Source organism: Motacilla alba, chromosome 5 (genome assembly GCF_015832195.1).
Source record: "Motacilla alba alba isolate MOTALB_02 chromosome 5, Motacilla_alba_V1.0_pri, whole genome shotgun sequence".
Classification (NCBI taxonomy): Eukaryota; Metazoa; Chordata; class Aves; order Passeriformes; family Motacillidae; genus Motacilla; species Motacilla alba.
In genome coordinates, this window is record NC_052020.1 from 10,451,733 (window position 1) to 10,469,455 (window position 17,723).

The following is a 17,723-nucleotide window of genomic DNA, read 5'->3' on the forward strand; positions in this document are numbered from 1 at the left end:
AATGGTGAAAACTAACTCAAATGTGGTTTCCTCAGGGGAATTAAATACTGCAAGTAGCCCATGCATTCAAAAATTAAAATGAAGTTTTCTAGCAAATAGACTTCTTTCTGCTTTTCACTTGTGCTTTCTGTGAGCAGAGAGTCAGGTTTGTTTCTTGATTTACTTTTTATAAATTATTCCATACATTTGTGGGGTTTTGGTAAGCCGGTTGAGTCTTCTGTGTTTGGTTTTTTCTTTATGCTGTGACACTGATGGGAAATTATGGTTCTTACTGTGAAACATACCAGAAAACTACATGTGCAGATGGCAACATTTTAAAGTCAGTTACGTACACAGCTTCCCACTCAACCTGTGGATTTTTCAACCCTCTTGAAAATCTCCAACTTCCTAATTCTGTTCTGGTTTTGCCATAGCCCTGGCTGCTGGGGGACTTCTCTTAGTGCAGAAAGTGTCGGAGTGTCCTGTCAGCTCCGTCAAGCTCTGCCTTGCTGCTCTCCAGGCTGCCACAGCTCTGGTTTTTCTAGTCTTATTTTTGGTTTTGAAGAGGAGTAATCAGATTTTATCTCCTCATCAGAAGCCCTCTTTTCCACTGGTATTTGAGCCTCTTTGGTTTTGGTGATCCACTTAAACTTCTGGCTCTGCTTCTATCCTCTCTTTTTTCTCCCTGTCCATGAATGCAGCTTTTCTCAGTGGCTGTTTGCTCTGCTAGAAGAGGAAGGAAAAGTCATGCTGCTCTGGTTGTTCTTCCTTCTGCTTTCTCTCTTCAAATGCTCACTCATTTCCAACTTAAATTTGCTACTGTCAAACTGTCATTTAAATCAGAAATTCAGCATTTCTCTTTTCTTTTTTATGCTTGCAGGGCTGAAGGTGAATTATAGTGAATTATATATCTTAGAGTGGGAACACTCTTGTAGCGTTTATTTCCAGAAACAGTCAGCTGTGAAATGGGTTACTGACCTGCATCCAGGCCTGCTGGGGCAGAGCATCTCTGCTACAGCTCAGGGACTTGTTTAGGTTTACTGGGGAGATTCTTGGTTTTAAATACCTGTGCAGCAGCCAGAGCTTGCTGCCTTCCTACATTGCCCACCTTTGCTGCCAGGCAGAGTGAAGATTTACACACAGAAATGCCCCCCAGCCCATGGGAGTCTGCTTAGAGGGAGCTGCTTGGCATCACTCACTGCCTGAGTGCCATGTGGATTTGCTCACAGGAAAGTGAGGGTGTTTTGCAATTGCAGAGCTGTTTGGGATGTGATACCCAAGTGCACTCCTTTCACTCCCATTTCCTGCCTCCCTCCAGGGAGTGTTCTTGTGCTGGAAAGGTAACTGAGCTGTAATTGTACTTTAATGTGCAGAGCAGGAGCACAGGAATAGCAGAAGTGCCCTCTTCAGTACCCACACGTCACAAGTATGTTCATACTTGACACCCACCTGAGGATGGTAGAGAGCAAAGAAATTCAGTTGGTAGTAGTGTACATTTTTCTGATTTAAATGCATTTGAAACCTTTTTATTCCCTGGGAGGATTTTTATTGTATTAATAGAAATGTTCTATTAACTGCCTTCAAAGCCTTAACTATTTAACTAAGTCAGTGTAAATGCTAGGGAGACACTCTCATGCTGTACATTCAAGGAGACAAAGCATTGTGCCCAAATTATATTTCAGATCTCTATTTGTCTTTACATTTCTGTATACAAAATAAATAACTTTTGTAGTATGAATCACTTATCTGTGTGATGACAGCTTGTTCATTCTATATAAATTAAATTGTAAAAAATTCTTTCTACAGAAATTGTTTTCTTTGGGAGCTGGAGACCGACAGCTGATACAGACTCCTCTACACGATAGCCTTCCTGTTACAGGCACCAGTGTGGCTCTTCTCTTTCAGCAACTGGGTATGTCTAGGCCTGCTTTGAAAAAAAACCTATTTTTTTAAATTATAAAATGAGGTATTTTCTGTTCTAATTCAATTCTAATCATGTGCCAAGAAAACTGCCTGGTAAATATTAATTTCTTTCGAATGAAAGAATGACAGACTGTGCTTCTGCCCCCTAATCAGACATTCAGAGAACATTTTTGTGCAGCCTGCTTGTGGTAAGTTATCTCCAGTAGTGGAGAATCATGGAATTGTTTGGGTTGGAAGGAACCTCTAAAGGTCATCTAGTCCAATCCCACCATGTAGTATCTATAAGTTACAGGGGGCAGAAGTGAGCATGGCCCCTACATAGTCACAAAAACATTTCTGTGAAAAGATTCCCTGCTCCACTGCCCTTGGATACTGTACAAACTCCAGAGAAAACCAGGGAGGTTTGTAATAAAACTGGTGTGACCAAAAAGTTCCTATAGTGCTGCTGTTACCTGTTACTCCCAATCTTTCAAGAAGATGCTCTAACACAATCCTCACCAAATGTTGTCTTGCTCATTACAATTACAACACTGCATCACTGTTACCTGGATACCTCACTACTGGTCTTGTCTGCCATGAAGTCCTGACACTTCTAGTCTTAATTCCATTGGTTTGTGAAGTGACTTTGAATCATAAACTTGTAGCAGCACTGGGTAAGGGCACAATTACTAATCTTTTCTGAACCTGTGAACCTCAGTTTTACTCTCAAGCAACCAAACGGCCTCAGGATATGTGTTATCATCCATTCTTCCCTCAAACAGACAGTAAGACATTCTTCCCTCAGACAGTAAGAATGGATGGAAACCAGAAAAACATTAGTGAACAACACTAAGTTATGCCACAGAAAGCAGTATCAGATCTGATGAGCTCAATGCCATCCCCTGCTAGGATGATTTAATTGTATCCTTCCAAAAAGAATATTATTCCAAAAGGAAGATTTTCATTTTTTAAAATAATAGTTTAAGTAAAAGAAAAAATTGTGGCTGACATGGTATATAGGTGCTACTTCACTGCTCACAGTCCTGAGGTTTTACTTGGCTTATTATGCCAAGGTTCATTCGGATTGCCCTGATCAGGTTGCAGGCGATGTTTTGAATGTGGACAGACCTAACAATTTTTCCCCTTTTCTGAAGACATAAGACATGGTGTGAGGTCCCATAAGTGCAGCAGGTTACACCATGTGGTGAGGTATGTTGTTCTGTTAGTCTAGTGGATGTGATAACTGATTTGAGGCAGTTTTTTAATCAGTTCTAGTGAAGGTTGCTATAAATGCACAGTTCAGAAAATGTCAAAGAAAGTAAGGCTTTCAGTTAGTTCTTAGGTAATTAACCTGTCTTCTGGCACCTAGCTTTTCTGAATTGCAAATTGGGATTGGAGTGTTTTGTCACAGGATCAGGCTGAGGAAAACAGTGAGGACAAATCTGAAAAGTCATTGTATGCATCAGATTTATAGAGGGAAGCCATGAAGATGGAGTGGGAATGTAAAGATATGGAAGGGAAAACTGAGGCCAATCTTTTTCTCTTGTCTTACTGAGAGCATATTTTGCAGGGGAAGTTTTTAAAATTCCTCATGTTGTGTATTGAAACTTTCATATGAGAATTTAGCATTTCTTTCCAACACATACGGTTTAATTTAATATTGTTAACCACATGTTATTAGAGGGTTAATATATACAGATGGATGTCATGTAAATTCCTAAATCCATTGTAGCAGAGTGCTGAAGAGTTTGGAGTTTAACCAGGACTAGATTGTTGTGCTAGCAGTCAAAAATCCTTTACCTTTATATTTTGAATTTGTGTCATTTCTTATTAGCTCCCGATCACTTTTCAATATCTATACCCCCAACTTACTCTTTGTCTACCATCTCATCCTTCTTTTCCCATAGTCCATTAGCCTTTTTGCTGTCTGCTTGTTGTGGTTTTGCTGCTTTTCTGCCTTATTTTCTCCTCCTGACTTCCAGTAAATGTTTGGAGGTTCTGGCTTTTTGGTGCCTTGTAAGAAGTGTGAGTCACTAAGCCCGTGTTCACCAGATGTCCTTTCCAGGGCACATAAGGATATGAAGATCAGCAGAAGGAGGGGGAGAGAAAGGGAGATAAGGAAGGAAAACTCAGTGCTCAGTTTTCTAGTTAGTGATGCTTCAACTGGCCTGAAGAAGGGAGAGACTGAAGAAAGTGCATGGTTATAAAACTTGGCAAATCTTGTCACGAGAAGTTGATAGGCTTACATCCTGTTTCCCTGAAGGGGATCATGCAAGCTCATGGACAAAAAGAAGAGTTGTCTCCCTTCTTTTCTGTTGCAGCAGGACTTAGTCTTTTACAAGACCACAACAGCAATCAGGAATAGTCTGTCTGATGGCCTTGCGTGGGCCCTCTTGTTGTGTCTCCCTATTCTTTGGTGTGGCAAGAGTGGAGCAGTTGCCTGGGAGCGGGCCTGGCATTAGTTAAGGAATGTGCAAATAAGTTGGCAGGTATATATATTTTTTTTTTGAGCAAGTACTTGAACGCTTTGTAAAAGGCTGCTTTTCCCACCTCCTAGTTTTGACCACTGATATTTTTTTGTTTCTTTGTGTTTTGGGGGGTTGTTTGGGTTTTTTTCCCATATATGCCTCAGTTGGCAGTTGATGTATCTAAGTGTCTGGGGATACAGCACAATGGTAGAATTGTCTTGTGTCTCAAAGGACACAGATTAGAAAATGTTTGTGTTTTCGTAGTGTACCTCACTTTCCAGAACAGCACAAAATTCCATTCCCATGTAGGTGGTGGGCTGTCATCATGTTCTTAGTGCCAAGGCTTGTTAATTCCAAGTTTCTGTCTGGATTTACTGAAAAAAGAGTTGTTAATACAGCTACACGTGCCCGTTTGCAATGGTTGTTAACTGTAAAAGGAAGGCCAGGAAATATGAACAGACCGTTTTAAATAAACTCTCATTTATTCTCACCTTTCATGTAGTCTTATGAAGAGTTAAAGGCAGTGAATCCAGAAGCGTGTGGTAGAACCCACTGGCTCATCCCTTTGGGAAAGTTTATTTTCCTAAGATAAGGCCTAATTCTTTCTGCTGGAGATCACAGCTGAGCTTTTCAGAAGTTTTTGTGCTCCTTGGAACAATAGTCACACTTTTTCTGTTTCTCTTGCCTGGTTGGAACAGGAGCTTCATGTGTATTTGTCTTTACAACCTGGGCTAAAGCTTTCTAGTACTTTTTTTTCAGTACTTCAGTGGCAGCTGTTGTCCCATCTCAGGACACAAATATTGACCAGAGCATCTGTCCAATAACGACACGTTCAGTTATTTCTCTGCTGGCACAAGGCACTTCATCCTATCTCAATTATTAGTAGAAAATAGAAGAGTAGCTAGAAAAATATTTGTGAACTGCATAAATCACCTTTTTAAAAATAGCTCTTTCTTGGAGGAAGGTGGGCAGCAAGACAACATGTATCACTATGAATAGATACAAAAGTAATTTCAACATTTATTTTGAGAATTATTGTGCAAGAGTAGCCTCATCATGCTTTTTCTGCTTGGCAGGATAACACCATGTCAGCAGATGACCCTCCCTGTATTACCAAGTGCATAGCATATCTGGAAACAGACCTTATTTGTGCTTAGGCGTTAAACTACAGTTGGGAAAAATATCCCCAAAGGTTTTAAGCTTAGTAATAAGGAACAGCAGTCTTTGGCATTTTAAATCATACCTTCTCTCTCTCTCTCTCTCTTTTTTTTTTTTTTTTTTTTTTTTTAAGCCTAATATATAGGAATAGTGTGACAAAAACCAGGCCTGTAGCTGGATCACTAGAAATTATTTAATCAATAAAGGATTAAGTGGAAAAACAGAAATAATAAAGTTACTTTTAAAAATAATGTGTGGTAGCAAGAAGACTTTCAGTGCTCTTCTATTTCTTGTTGTCTGTTAGTAAGATGGTAGGTATCTATAGAAGCTTCAAAATGCAGTAGCTTTCTTCAGGCTCAAAGGAGATTTAGGTTATATTTAGGTTATATTTAGGTTATATTTCTCTCCTGTCTCACTGCATTAACTGTACATTCCTAAGTTTCTGCCTTAAGCTCTTTTCTCCAGACTCCAACCCTACTTGCCTCCTTCATGAGGGTATTCAGCAGGGATGTGTTCAGTCCTTTGAGTCTGAGACACAGACCTCCATCCCCCCAAGAGGCAGCTTTTTTTTCCAAAAGAAGCCTAGATAAAAAAATTAGTGACCTAAGGAGCAAAACAAAAGCCTGAGGTTTAGCCAGGACTTTTCATTTTTGCACATTGCAAGGCCTGGTAGCATGAATCACACTGCTAAGCTGAGCAGAATAATTAAGAAAATTTATTTTCCTGAAGAATTTCTCTCTCCTTTCCAAATACTTAATCAAAGACAAAAGAGTTTTCCTTCCTTTCCATCTTGTTTAGTCTCATATCAGGTCTGTTTTCCTATGTCCTTATTTCCCCTGTTCTGCTTTGTTTGCCTGTGCTTGTTTTCCTCTTATCTTACATTCACCACTCAAGTGTTTTCAGTAAAGTCACACTTACTTTGTGTTAAAAAGAAAGTAATTTTTAAGTGGTGAAAATGACACTTTGATGTAAATTCTGCTTTGAATCCTCAGGACGAAGACACAAGGTAAGGGTGCTTTGGAACCCAGGGCTGTGTAGAATAGAGATTAAAAATGTGGAATGACTCAAACATGAATGGTCATGGTAGGTGGAGCCACGTTGCTTGGCAAGCTTTGCTGGTCTTTGATTTGTCCAAATTATGATGTAACTGAAGGTGTTAAACATCACTATCCTTCAGCCTTTTCATGTGTCTTAAAATATTTTTAACTAGAAATTGTGTGTGTACCATTAGACAGTATATGGAGCCTCTAAAAAAGAGTACTCAAAAATAATATAGTATAGTTGAAGACTGTAGTGTCATTAAATATCTGTAATTCCAGATCTCAAAAGTGATTGATTGATTAAACTTGTAAAGATTATTGCAGTTGCACGAAATATAAATACTAGGGCAGATGTTTGTGGTGATGGGGGAGTTGCTAAGCAGGGAAGTACTTCAGTACAAGCACTTTAAATGCTCCACTCCAGCATTGATGTATTTTCTTAATGTGGCTATTCAATTCCAAATTTCAACACTGTGACTTGGGACTCAGAAGTTCAGAGTGTTCTCTGTCCTTTTGCCCTGCTTGCATGTTCTTGCCCTTCTTTTGCATCAGAGCGGATACTTCTCTGATACCACAGAGTGCTGCTTAAAATTAAATAATTAAACAACAACAAGCAAGCAGAAAGAAGTGAATTATTTTCCATGTGTCCATGGAGTGACACTGACAAAGATGATTTTTGTTGGTTTAAACAGTCATGGAGCCAAACCCTGGTGAAAAATCCAGTCAAAACATAATGATGGGATCGTATATTAGTTGTCATACCTGTTTGGAATTTTTGGAGTTGTGTATTCAAGTGTACAGAAGTAAAAGAAATGCTGTATTTTCTAATTTTTCAGATTTGCTAGAAATTAATGAAGAATGGTGGAGATGTAGAGTTTTTTTAACATAATGAATATACTGTAATTATTTTATGTTCAACGGTTTGTTTGGACAAGATCTTAATTGCAGCAGCATTATTTTAATTATTTTTAATTGAGATGTGCTGCTCCAACTCTGTTTGGAAGCAGATGTTTGTATGTGCCAAGGGATTTTAAACTGACAAGCTTGCACTTTACAGCTTTGGCTAACTCGTGAAAACCACATTTTTAGGATGGTTCTGTAGTTGTGCCAGTATCACGCAGCAGATGTTCTGCTCTCTGAAGAAATCTGAGCATAGGCCGGGAGTTGAGCGGGCTCTGTCCTTGGTTCTTACAAGTCCTGTTTCCTTTGGAAGCTGTCATGGCACTGGGCAGCCCCAGGGCCCTCCTGGCAGGGCTGGGCTGTGCTGGAGGCCAGCACAGCTGGGGGGGAAAGAGCTGTGTGAGACATGGCAAAAGGAGGGGCTCCTTGGTCTCTCGGCTGCTGTCCTTAAGCTCAGCATGTCCCAGGGCCAGCCCAGGCCATGATTGTTGTGCCCTCTCTGAGCGGGATCCTCCCCCCTGGGCTGCTCCTTCTGCCCTGCTCCCGGCCCTTCCTCACGCCTGGCCTGGCCCTGTGCTCCCTGGGACTGACCTGGCCACTGTCCCTGGCCCTCACCCTGACCCGGCCATGCCAGCCCGGCTCCCAGACTGTGCCTCCTCATCTCCGTTCCCTTGTCCGGCTGTCTCAGCTGCTGGCTGGCTGTCACCAGCCTCACCCAGCTCATCTCTCCGGGGTGCTCCGCCGCGTGTGGGTCAGGGCGCTGCCCCTTGCTCCGTGCTTTGCCTTCTCTTCTGGACACGCTGGTCCCTGGCACCTGGTGGTTCTTCAATTTTCACTGCTTGCCTTTGAAAAGTCTCGAGCTGGTGCTTTGGTATTGGTTCTTCACAGTAAGTTTTGTTCCCTTTGATGCTAAAAGTCAAGCTTTATGAGGCCTACAAGAGAGGAAATCTTGCACCACAGCTTCCTGGTATAATTTGATTCTGGGGAAGAGAACAAGATTTTAAAGTTGTGATATTTTCTTGATCTTAAGATATTAATACTGATCAATTTCTGCATTCTGCACTAAAAAAGGCTTCATCTATTAACTATCTTTCCAATGTTTTATTGCTTCCCAACCCCATGCCTCAGAAATTATGATGTGAGCTACTGGGGCTATAAACAGTGAAAGTATCCAGCCTATAGAGTAACATAAACAGTATAACCTTACTGTGATAATTAGAAAATAATCTGTCAAATCAAAAGGAGAAAAACTGAATTATGGTGTGCCTCAAATGGGTTTATTTTTGTGGTAGCTAATTTTTATGCTCACAGTATTTGTGGGACATGCTATGCTTTACAATTTTATTTTGAATGAAAGTGAAAGTAGCCCTACTGCTTGAAAATTGTAGCTTCCTTTAGAAAACAGAAGTCCCAAAATAATGTAGAGTCTGAAATGAATATTTAACTTGTCGGTCATGTTATAGCTCATACTGGCTTCTAGATACTGCTTTTTGAGCAGTGTTATGGTTTTCTGCTGTACTCTATCTTTTAGTCTATATCATAGACCATATGTGTTTACCATTTGCTGATTTTTACATCAGTGTTGTTCAGGGAGAAGTCACAAGGTAGAGAAACAGGTGAGCACCAAGAGCAGGCTCATACAAAAAGATCATGAGTTATTTAAGGCTGGAAATTAAAAGGTAATTTCTGACTGTAGGACAAGAAACATCCTGAAACACCTCCTGTTGGGAATAGTAATGCAAAGCATTATCAGTGCATTTAAGATGAAGCTTGATCAGTTTGGGGTTATCTGATATAGCCATGATGGGAAAAGGCTGGAATCTTTCACTGTTTATAGGCCCTTCAGTCCCATGGTTCTAAATCCAGGATATATTAAAATACCCAGAATTTTTTCTTTTGGCTTCGTTTGTTGACACTTTGAGTAATGTTTTCTGTAATAAAATAACTTCTCATTATTTTAATTCTGGTTTAGGGGAGATAAAATGTTCAGCCTCTCATGTAATGTATTTTATGCCAACAGATGACAATACCAAATTACTGTATAAATGGGAAAAGACATTCCTGATGAATATATATGTGTGTTTGTATGGCTGGGAGACATTATGAAAGGGTCACTGCACAGTCAACACGTGAGCTGGCTTATACTTGTTGACTAAGAAAATCCTGGTGTCTTTGACATACAGCAAGAATATTTTAATATTTCATTATGTAGGGCAGCAAAGCAATGAGTGATGTAATCTGCAGAGCATATGAAGAGTCCAAGTGCAGGCATTTTCAGGACATTAATACCTATAACAGGGAAATGCACTAAGGGTCGATGTGGTGCCCTTTCCACATCTTATCTTTATGAGATTTCAGTGATATGAACCAGAACTTCTTTTACTGTCAGGCTGTTTACCAACTTCTCACCCAACTTGCTCAGTTTCTTTCCTTTCCGTGAAACATTGTGTATCCTGTGAAGGGAGCATACAGAACTTTTGTTGGTTTTTAGCAGGCATGTGTAAAATGCAAAAAACATGTTAAATGTTTAACATACTAAAGCATGTTAAATGAAGACTGTTTTATTTAAGTGTATACACTTCTAATCGGTTTTTGATCTTAATAAATTTATACTCTCCAGCCTATGGGACCTGGCATCACATGAGTGGATGCTGTTGGCTTATGTTCTAGTTTCAGTTTAAATCCCACTGGCTGGTGAGCTGCAATTAGCTCCATAACCCAGCCAGAGAGAATTTACCATTCAAGCTTTCCAAGTAGATTTGTGTAGTCCATCAAAGAACAAATAGATTATGAAGGGATTTGATGTGGCATTTACTGCTAATGGGGCCTTACTGCTGCAAGAGCAGAACAAAAGGAAAGTGTTCTTTTAGATGCTGTTGGAAATAAAGGGACATTGTCATAGTGAATTTTATACAGAGACTCTTCTGCACTTCCCAGCAAAGGCACTTTGTGGACAGTCACTGAGGCTTCATTTCCCCAGCAGCCAAGCAGATGATCCTGTCTGGAATGTCCACTTCCAGTTGCACAGTGCTGCCCCATCTCCTTTGCTGAAGTGGTGCTTGACTCAGCCATGCTGAGCAGTTTCTGCTCACCAAGTTAACAGAAAATATTTGGAGGGTGGAAGAAGGGAGGGTCCCATCTGTTTTGTGTCAGCAGTCTCAGGTTGTGGTTGGATGCTGTGGTTAATCAGCCCGATGGCCAAGGGCTGCAGTGGGAGCAGCCCTATCCCTCTGCTGGCCTGAGCTCACTCCCTCCTGTGAGCTTTGCTGCAGGTGCAAGGGAAGCAGCAGCAGCAGCATCCCTGCCAGGGAGAGCCAGAGATTCCAGTCAGGTAATGCCAAACTATTCCTTCAGTTCATCCTGCTCTGGTTCTGTTTGTTTGACACGTGGGAATGACCTGGGAGCTTGGTCAGCACCCCCTGAGATGCTGCTGCTGTGGTGGCAGGAGTCTGAAATGAGTTGGAGGCGCTGTAGTTCTTATATCCAATATTTCTTGCAGTGTTCCATGTTTTTCAGCCAGCAAAGCACATGACATGAGATGCTCACTTGTATCCACTCTGAACTTATATTACTCTTTTACTGAGACAGACCATGCAGTAGTTTATTTTAAGCAAATTATAAATCTGAGAAATTAAAGTTGTCTGGTATAAGTAAATCAGCTTGAAGCTGTGTATTTGATAAAGTGCTGTAGTTAATGAGCTTTTTTTAAAAGAAAACATTTCAAATAAGAAAAAAAATATAGATTACAATTTGCTCTGTAACAATTCAATGAAATTTATTTTTAAAAAATTGTTTTGAGACATTTGAGAAGAGAGTTATTCTCTATTTACAGCAGGACTTCAGAAAACATGTCTCAGAAGAGGGTAAACATATTATTGTTTTTCAGAGATGAGCAAAATGTAAGCTCCAAAAAGCAAATGTCAATAAATAGACCAACAAATTTCAGAAAGATGCACAAGAAGCTTGTCTCTGCTTATAGAAAATACTGAAAGGTATCATCCTGGCAGCAGGTGGCTTTTCTCTTTCTATTTTTGCTGGTATGAGTGCAGGCAGAACTTTTCTCACTATTCCAAAGCAGGCTTGGTAGCTGTCAAATCGTAAGAACTTGCAAAACTGCAATTTCCCAACTTTGGTGTTAATATTTGTGGTGAGAGGAAAAGAAAAGCATTTCTATAGACCTTTACTTCCATATATTCAGTCTTGTAAATTCACATTTAAAGTTCTGCTCTTTAGTTGCATTTTGTGCTGAAGTATCACTGTCTCAGGAGGCCAGGAAAATCTCAGAGAATTTGACGAAGAATTTTTAAAATTTCATAAATGTTTTGAAGCGTGATCTTTAGAGAAAATAAAGTGATTTTAAAAGTTTTTCATGGTTACACTGTTTCACAGTTTCTTCAGTTGGATATTTGTCCTTTTATGCTGGTATAAAAGGACAAATAGAAGATTGCTCGTACAGAATATCCTGATCAGCCGCATCTGTCCTTGTTGGCTTTGCGTTTATTTGGTTATGTTCACATAATGCTTCTGTAGTAATGTTCCTTGAGAAAGACTTTGTAGTCCTTAGACAGGAAACAGGTATGTTTGCAGCTCCTAGTGTATCCTTGACCATTTTTCCTGTGTACAGTTCAAGAAAGACAATGCTCTTCTCATTCTTAGATATTTACTTTCTAAGGATCCTACTGATATTACCCACACTCTGAATTGCTTTGTTAAAGAACACTTTTTCTGCATATAATTTGCCTGGATTCAGTTTTTAAGTGAATCCAGACAAATTACAAAATCTAAGAGACAAATCAGGTTTCTCAAAAAGTTTTAAAGCTCCTTCTGAATTTTAAAATGTCTGTTGGTGGCTGAACAGAATCCTCCTTTACTTTCTACCATCTATGAATCAATTTGGAGGGATGGTAAACTGCTCTGGTTTTGATTACTTAAATACATCAGCAGCTGCAAATAATTTCTCAAATATCAATTTTAGATTTGCTATCAGGATACAGAGATACTTTTGGCTAATAAAACTGCTATAAATAATTTTTAAAAGGTGTGCTTATTTTTATGACGTATCTTTTGATGTATGTGAGAAAAAAGGTTTCACAAAACATTTGGTTCAAGCAATAAAATCATCATTCTTGAAAGGGCAATTCTAAAGAATGAATAAAAGAAATTCACCTGTAAGAATTTCTAGAAACATGGGAATCTTTCAGTAGCACTCTTCCACCTCTACTCATGGAATTTGGGCAGCATTTCAATTCATTAGTGGGTATCCATTTCATTGAGTTCCTGTTAGTGTGGACCTATGAGGGTTACACAGAAATTCTGTGTCCTGATATTAGTAATTATCCAGGTAATTAACAAGTAGTACACAAATTACTAGTAATTATACAGGATTACTGTTTACCTTTATTTATGATTTTGGAATAACAGATATTTATGGGATTAATATCCAAAGCAAATAGCATCCTATTTTAATTGCCTTCCTAGATAACTAAATAACTGAGCGGAAGATGAGACGTGAAATCAGACAAGAAATTAAACCATATTTCAGCAGAACAGATTATTACTTAAATCTTAACACCTGTGTGCTTGTAGGGACACAGTAGGAGAACAGAACCTTCTGGTTTAATTTGATATTTGACAGTTCAATATTTAGAAATAGCTCTTGCTACCCTCCCTCTAGGAAAAAATGTTAGTCTTATATCTGATTTCTGTGAAGATTCTTCCCCTGAAATAAATCTATTTTTTGTAGCATTTCTCAAACATAACCTGTTTATATGGGCCAGGCATACAATAAGTAATAAACTTTAAACTGGTAATGCAGGATATATTTGTATTTTTGTGTAATTCATCTTGCTGCCTTCACATGAAATTGGCATTTACCTCCCTGCCACGTGAATACTTTGTGTATATGAAAGAATTATTTGTCTGGTTTACCTTCCTATGTCTTTTCTGCTTTGTCAAGGAAATTCATGTAACACAGTCATATTCATCTTGAGCTTATCAATCTCCCTTTGGGGATGTAAAGCTTTAAAATATGTATAAGAAATGGTGTTGCGCTTATATTTTTCAGGGATGAAAACCTTATTATCTAAATCTTCTATTAAAAATTGTATTTAGCTTTATCATTGTCTCTGGAAAATAAAAAAAAATTAGTGATTGTGTTCACTCAGTGTATTGGCAGAGTTGTATTTGGAGGCTCAAGAAAGCCAAAGGGCTTTTGCTGCTTCTTTAAGTAGATCTGCAGAGGGATTTAAGGAAATTGGCAATAATGGAGTGATATCAACATGCAAATGACAGACAGACTGACTGTTTTCTGAGCAGATCATATGCTGTGCTTAATTCCTGTTTCTTTGCCTGTGTGATTTAGGGTTTGGAGAGCAACTGTCTGCTTGGCTTGGTGTAGACAGCACAGAGCGGATACTGTTGAACTTCGAGGGAGTGATAGCTGGAGGAATATTTATCCACCAGCTGAAGACATCTTTTTTATATATATATCTTCATTTTCACAGTCTTTTTGATAGCTTTTAATGATCAGTTGGCTTTTGTGGTGTTTATACCAGAATCTCTCTGTATGGTCCTCTGTTTCCTCTTCCCACCCTCCCCAGACTCTGGTTTGTAAGGAAGCCTTCATTCCACCCTTACAAAGAACATGCAGAATTCATGGTTCAGATTCTGAATTGCCTTCAGTTCAGTTCCCAAATCAGAAATGCTTCTCTAAAAATGGAGGTTAGCTTCAGCAGTGCATGTCTCACCCATGTTTCCTTCTGTGGGTTCAGAACTGGGGATGAATTAATGAAATGCTTGATTCTTTGAGTGAGTCTCAGCTGAAGGCTTCATGCTGTAGGGATTGCTTCTCTTCCTCCTGAGTCTGACAAAGCCCAAAGAAGTTAATCTCTTGGGGTTCTCATCTGACTCATGTCCTCTGTTTCCCAGCCAAAAGCAGGATAAATTAACCCTCCCAAAGCTCTCTGCTGGCACGGGCAGATTGCTCCCCAGTTGTGAGCAATTTTGGCTGGGACTCAGCCATGGAGTGTGCAGTCCTGCTCTGATAGCAGACCTGCATGCTTTCCTAAATGCAGATTGATCCTGAGCTGAGTGACATAACAATCATTTGGGTTTCACTCTGTGTAGTTGATTGGAGATACTGTGTGATTTTTTGGGTGGACAAATCAATGCAATTTGGCACAGATTACCTGTGTGAGTGTTGAGTACAGTTGTTGCCTCTTATTTACTAGTTAAGCTTGTATTTTGGTCATTAGCAGAGTTATGCAGCCACATCTAAAAATAAATATGAAAAGAGTTTTGTTTTTCTCTACTCTTTTCCTAGTTATCTTTAGAGCTTGACACTGCCTGGCACAGAACTTGTACTATGCAGTCTCCAGTGGCCTTTCAGAAAGGCTTTTCAGGCTTTGTTGACCCATTTCCTGGATTAGTCTGGCTAAGTTATGGATTATTTGTCTATTAAGCTTTTTCTTGTGTCTAGTAATTCAAGAATGGCATATTAGCATAATAATGTATTCAATTACTTGAGTTTCTGAATCTGTGTTTATAACTCTTTACAAAAGTCTGAGAAGTAAGTGGGAATATTTTGATTTCATGCAATGTAGAAGACAGTAACTCGTCAAGTAGACTTTGTGTTTGGTGGTTTTTTTTAATCATGCTTAAATAAGTACTTAAATTCTAGAACAACAGGAAGCAGGCAGAATGATACATTTGTTGATGTAGGATGTCAGATAATTTAGTACAAATTACAGATTCTTTAAATACTTGAAAACAGTGAAGGTCAGGAAGCCTCCATTCAAAATTTTCCAGCATATGTATAATATTTTACAGGATGTCTGTCTGTGGACTGCAAAGGAGTAATCTGTAAAAATCAACTTGTTTGTTGTTTTTCATGTTGTCTATTTATGCCCTGACAAATGAGCATCGGATGTAGTGTGGAGTCTGCAGAGCAGCAGAGGGTTCAAGGTTACAGCCAGCCACCATTGTGTCCTGCAGCACGAGGAAACTGGGCTCAGGCTGTCATTTGGAATGGTTTGTTTTCAGTAAACAACTTGGAAGGCTTGGAACAACACCTTGGTGGCTTCCTCAAATCAATTTCATCAATGGCTTCAATGGTTTAGAAAAGGAAAGTAATCAAAAGTCCTACTGTTTATAATCTGTTTGATTCTATCAGACAAAAGTTTCCCTCACAGTCACTTTACTGCTGATATTCCCGAAAAGATGCATTTCAAAGCACGTGTGGAGCAATAATTTTGTATTGAGTTAATGGCTGTCATCTTGAAAATAAGAAAATTACACATTAGCTGTCTGTATTGCACACTTAATTTTATTTATATTACATATTTTATGTTCTTCTGTATTGCATACAGAGCATTTAAAGAAAGAAGGAAAGAGGGAAAGAGAAGGAAAACACTGGTACAAAGAAGCTGTGTGGGCTCTACAAGCTGTTCAGTCAGTGGAAGTGGTTAGCCTGGGTTTTATTGCCCAAGTGTGCTAAATGCTCTCAAGTTTGCTCTCTTCCATGGGTTCTGCAAGTAAAGCAGTGTTTTTCTCTAGCTCAGCACTGCTGGGGCTGCATCAGGTGCATTCATATCCCACTCAACATTTCAAATTCACCTTCCATGGCCAGTTAGAGTGTAGTGAACATCTGGGGGACCAACTCCCAGAATGCAGTGAAAATGTGTTTGCAGTCTGTGTTCTGCTATGGGACATCGAGTTAAGCTCTGGGAAATAGTTGCTGGAAGCAGTCATTTAACTATCAGCTTAGAGTGGTGCTGATTCAGATGCGCTGACAGACGCCTTTGTGGAGTACAAACTGAAGCTTTATCTGTGGCCACTAAAATGCAGCGAAACCAGACTTAATTTCCCTAGTGAAACTCTGAAAGCCTCACAAACCATACCATCACTGCTGGGTAATTTAAATAAACTTCGTGTTCCATTGACTGACATCCAGAACCTTCTGTAAAAGATGCTGACAAAATGAAGATGCTGACAAAATCCGTTTGTTACGGTGGTAAAAGCAGATAATAATCAGACAGATATACACTTTAACACTATGCAGGAACATGAAGATTACCTTTATTATTTATACAAAAGTGTATCATTTTACTAGTCCCCAGGAGAGACACCGTGATCTACAACCACTGTGTTCAAATTCTGTGAAGTACTTGCAGGTGTCCTTTTTAAACATAAGAAAAATTCTGATTTCCCCTTCATTTATGCTTTTTGTAAGCAAAATTTTTGCAGAAGTGTTCAGTTATTATGTGCTCTGGAGAATTGAGTATTGTTTTGGTGTCTGATGAGGAAGCCTGTATTCGGAAGAGATTTGAAATTAAAAATGCTGATACTGGGTAAGTTTTATGACTTTCAAAGGTGTTAGAATTAAAATACTCCTTCTAGACTCTTGAATCATTGCAATTCACAGCATCATAATATCATATAGCTAAAAAGGCTGGAGTTTTTTCACAGCTTGGTTTCAACTGAGTCTTGTACATCAGTAAATGAATGTTCTAATTCTTGCTAAAACAAAGTTTGAAGTCAATGACGTCCAGAAAATATTTTAGAACTCTTACCTTTCAGAACTCAGGTTTGGGGTTTAAGATATGCAGACTGAAAAACCATATCTTTCAAGAATTTTCAATTATATTGGAAGTATTTTGATGACAGGAAGGGTTTTTTAGAGCATTTCGTTGTACTGAATATTTTGAATATTTTGTGAGGGTTTTTGGTATTATTTTCCTCAATAATACCTGCCAAAACTCTATAGGTTTTTAGAGCACTGTTTGAGAATCTTTCTGTCTGATTGTAGGAAAAAATTGTCAGATGTTTAAAAAAAAATGTATTCCTTGATGTCTTAAGATATTTGGTGTGGAATGAAAGGGAGTGAGAAGCCCAGTTGAAAACAAAAACTTTGTTTAAAACAAAAAGTATGCTCCAAAATATTTTTTTTAAATTTTCTGGGAATGAAACATGGGCAGTTTTGCATAAAAGGTGCAGTTTTACTTTTTATATTTTTACTGAGATTTTTTTCAAGCAGGCAGCAGTTTCTAACCTTGTGTTCAAAGGACACTATTTCCAGTTGCCTTCTAACCATTCACTGCCGGGTGCTGTTTCGTTCATGTGAGGAAACAAATTGGACTTTTTATCATCACCCTTACCTTGTGTGTTCCACAGCAGCTTGTTTTCTACTGGCATTATATTCATTATGCCACTGACAGTAATATCAAACATTTGCAGCAGTAATTCTCTGAGCCTTGTAGCAAAGCCCTCTATCCTCAGT

The 17,723-nt window shown here is 39.0% G+C and overlaps 1 protein-coding gene across 6 annotated transcripts in view; it reads left to right on the top strand.

Annotated features, from left to right (window-relative positions):
- Positions 1 to 17,723, top strand: part of SBF2 (SET binding factor 2) — a 236,072-nt gene that overhangs the window by 117,107 nt on the left and 101,242 nt on the right. For all 6 annotated transcript variants that reach the window (XM_038139505.1, XM_038139508.1, XM_038139510.1 and 3 more), the window contains exon 6: positions 1,786 to 1,891. In XM_038139505.1, the coding sequence (XP_037995433.1) occupies positions 1,786 to 1,891 (106 nt within the window). The remainder of the gene's footprint in view (positions 1 to 1,785; positions 1,892 to 17,723) is intronic.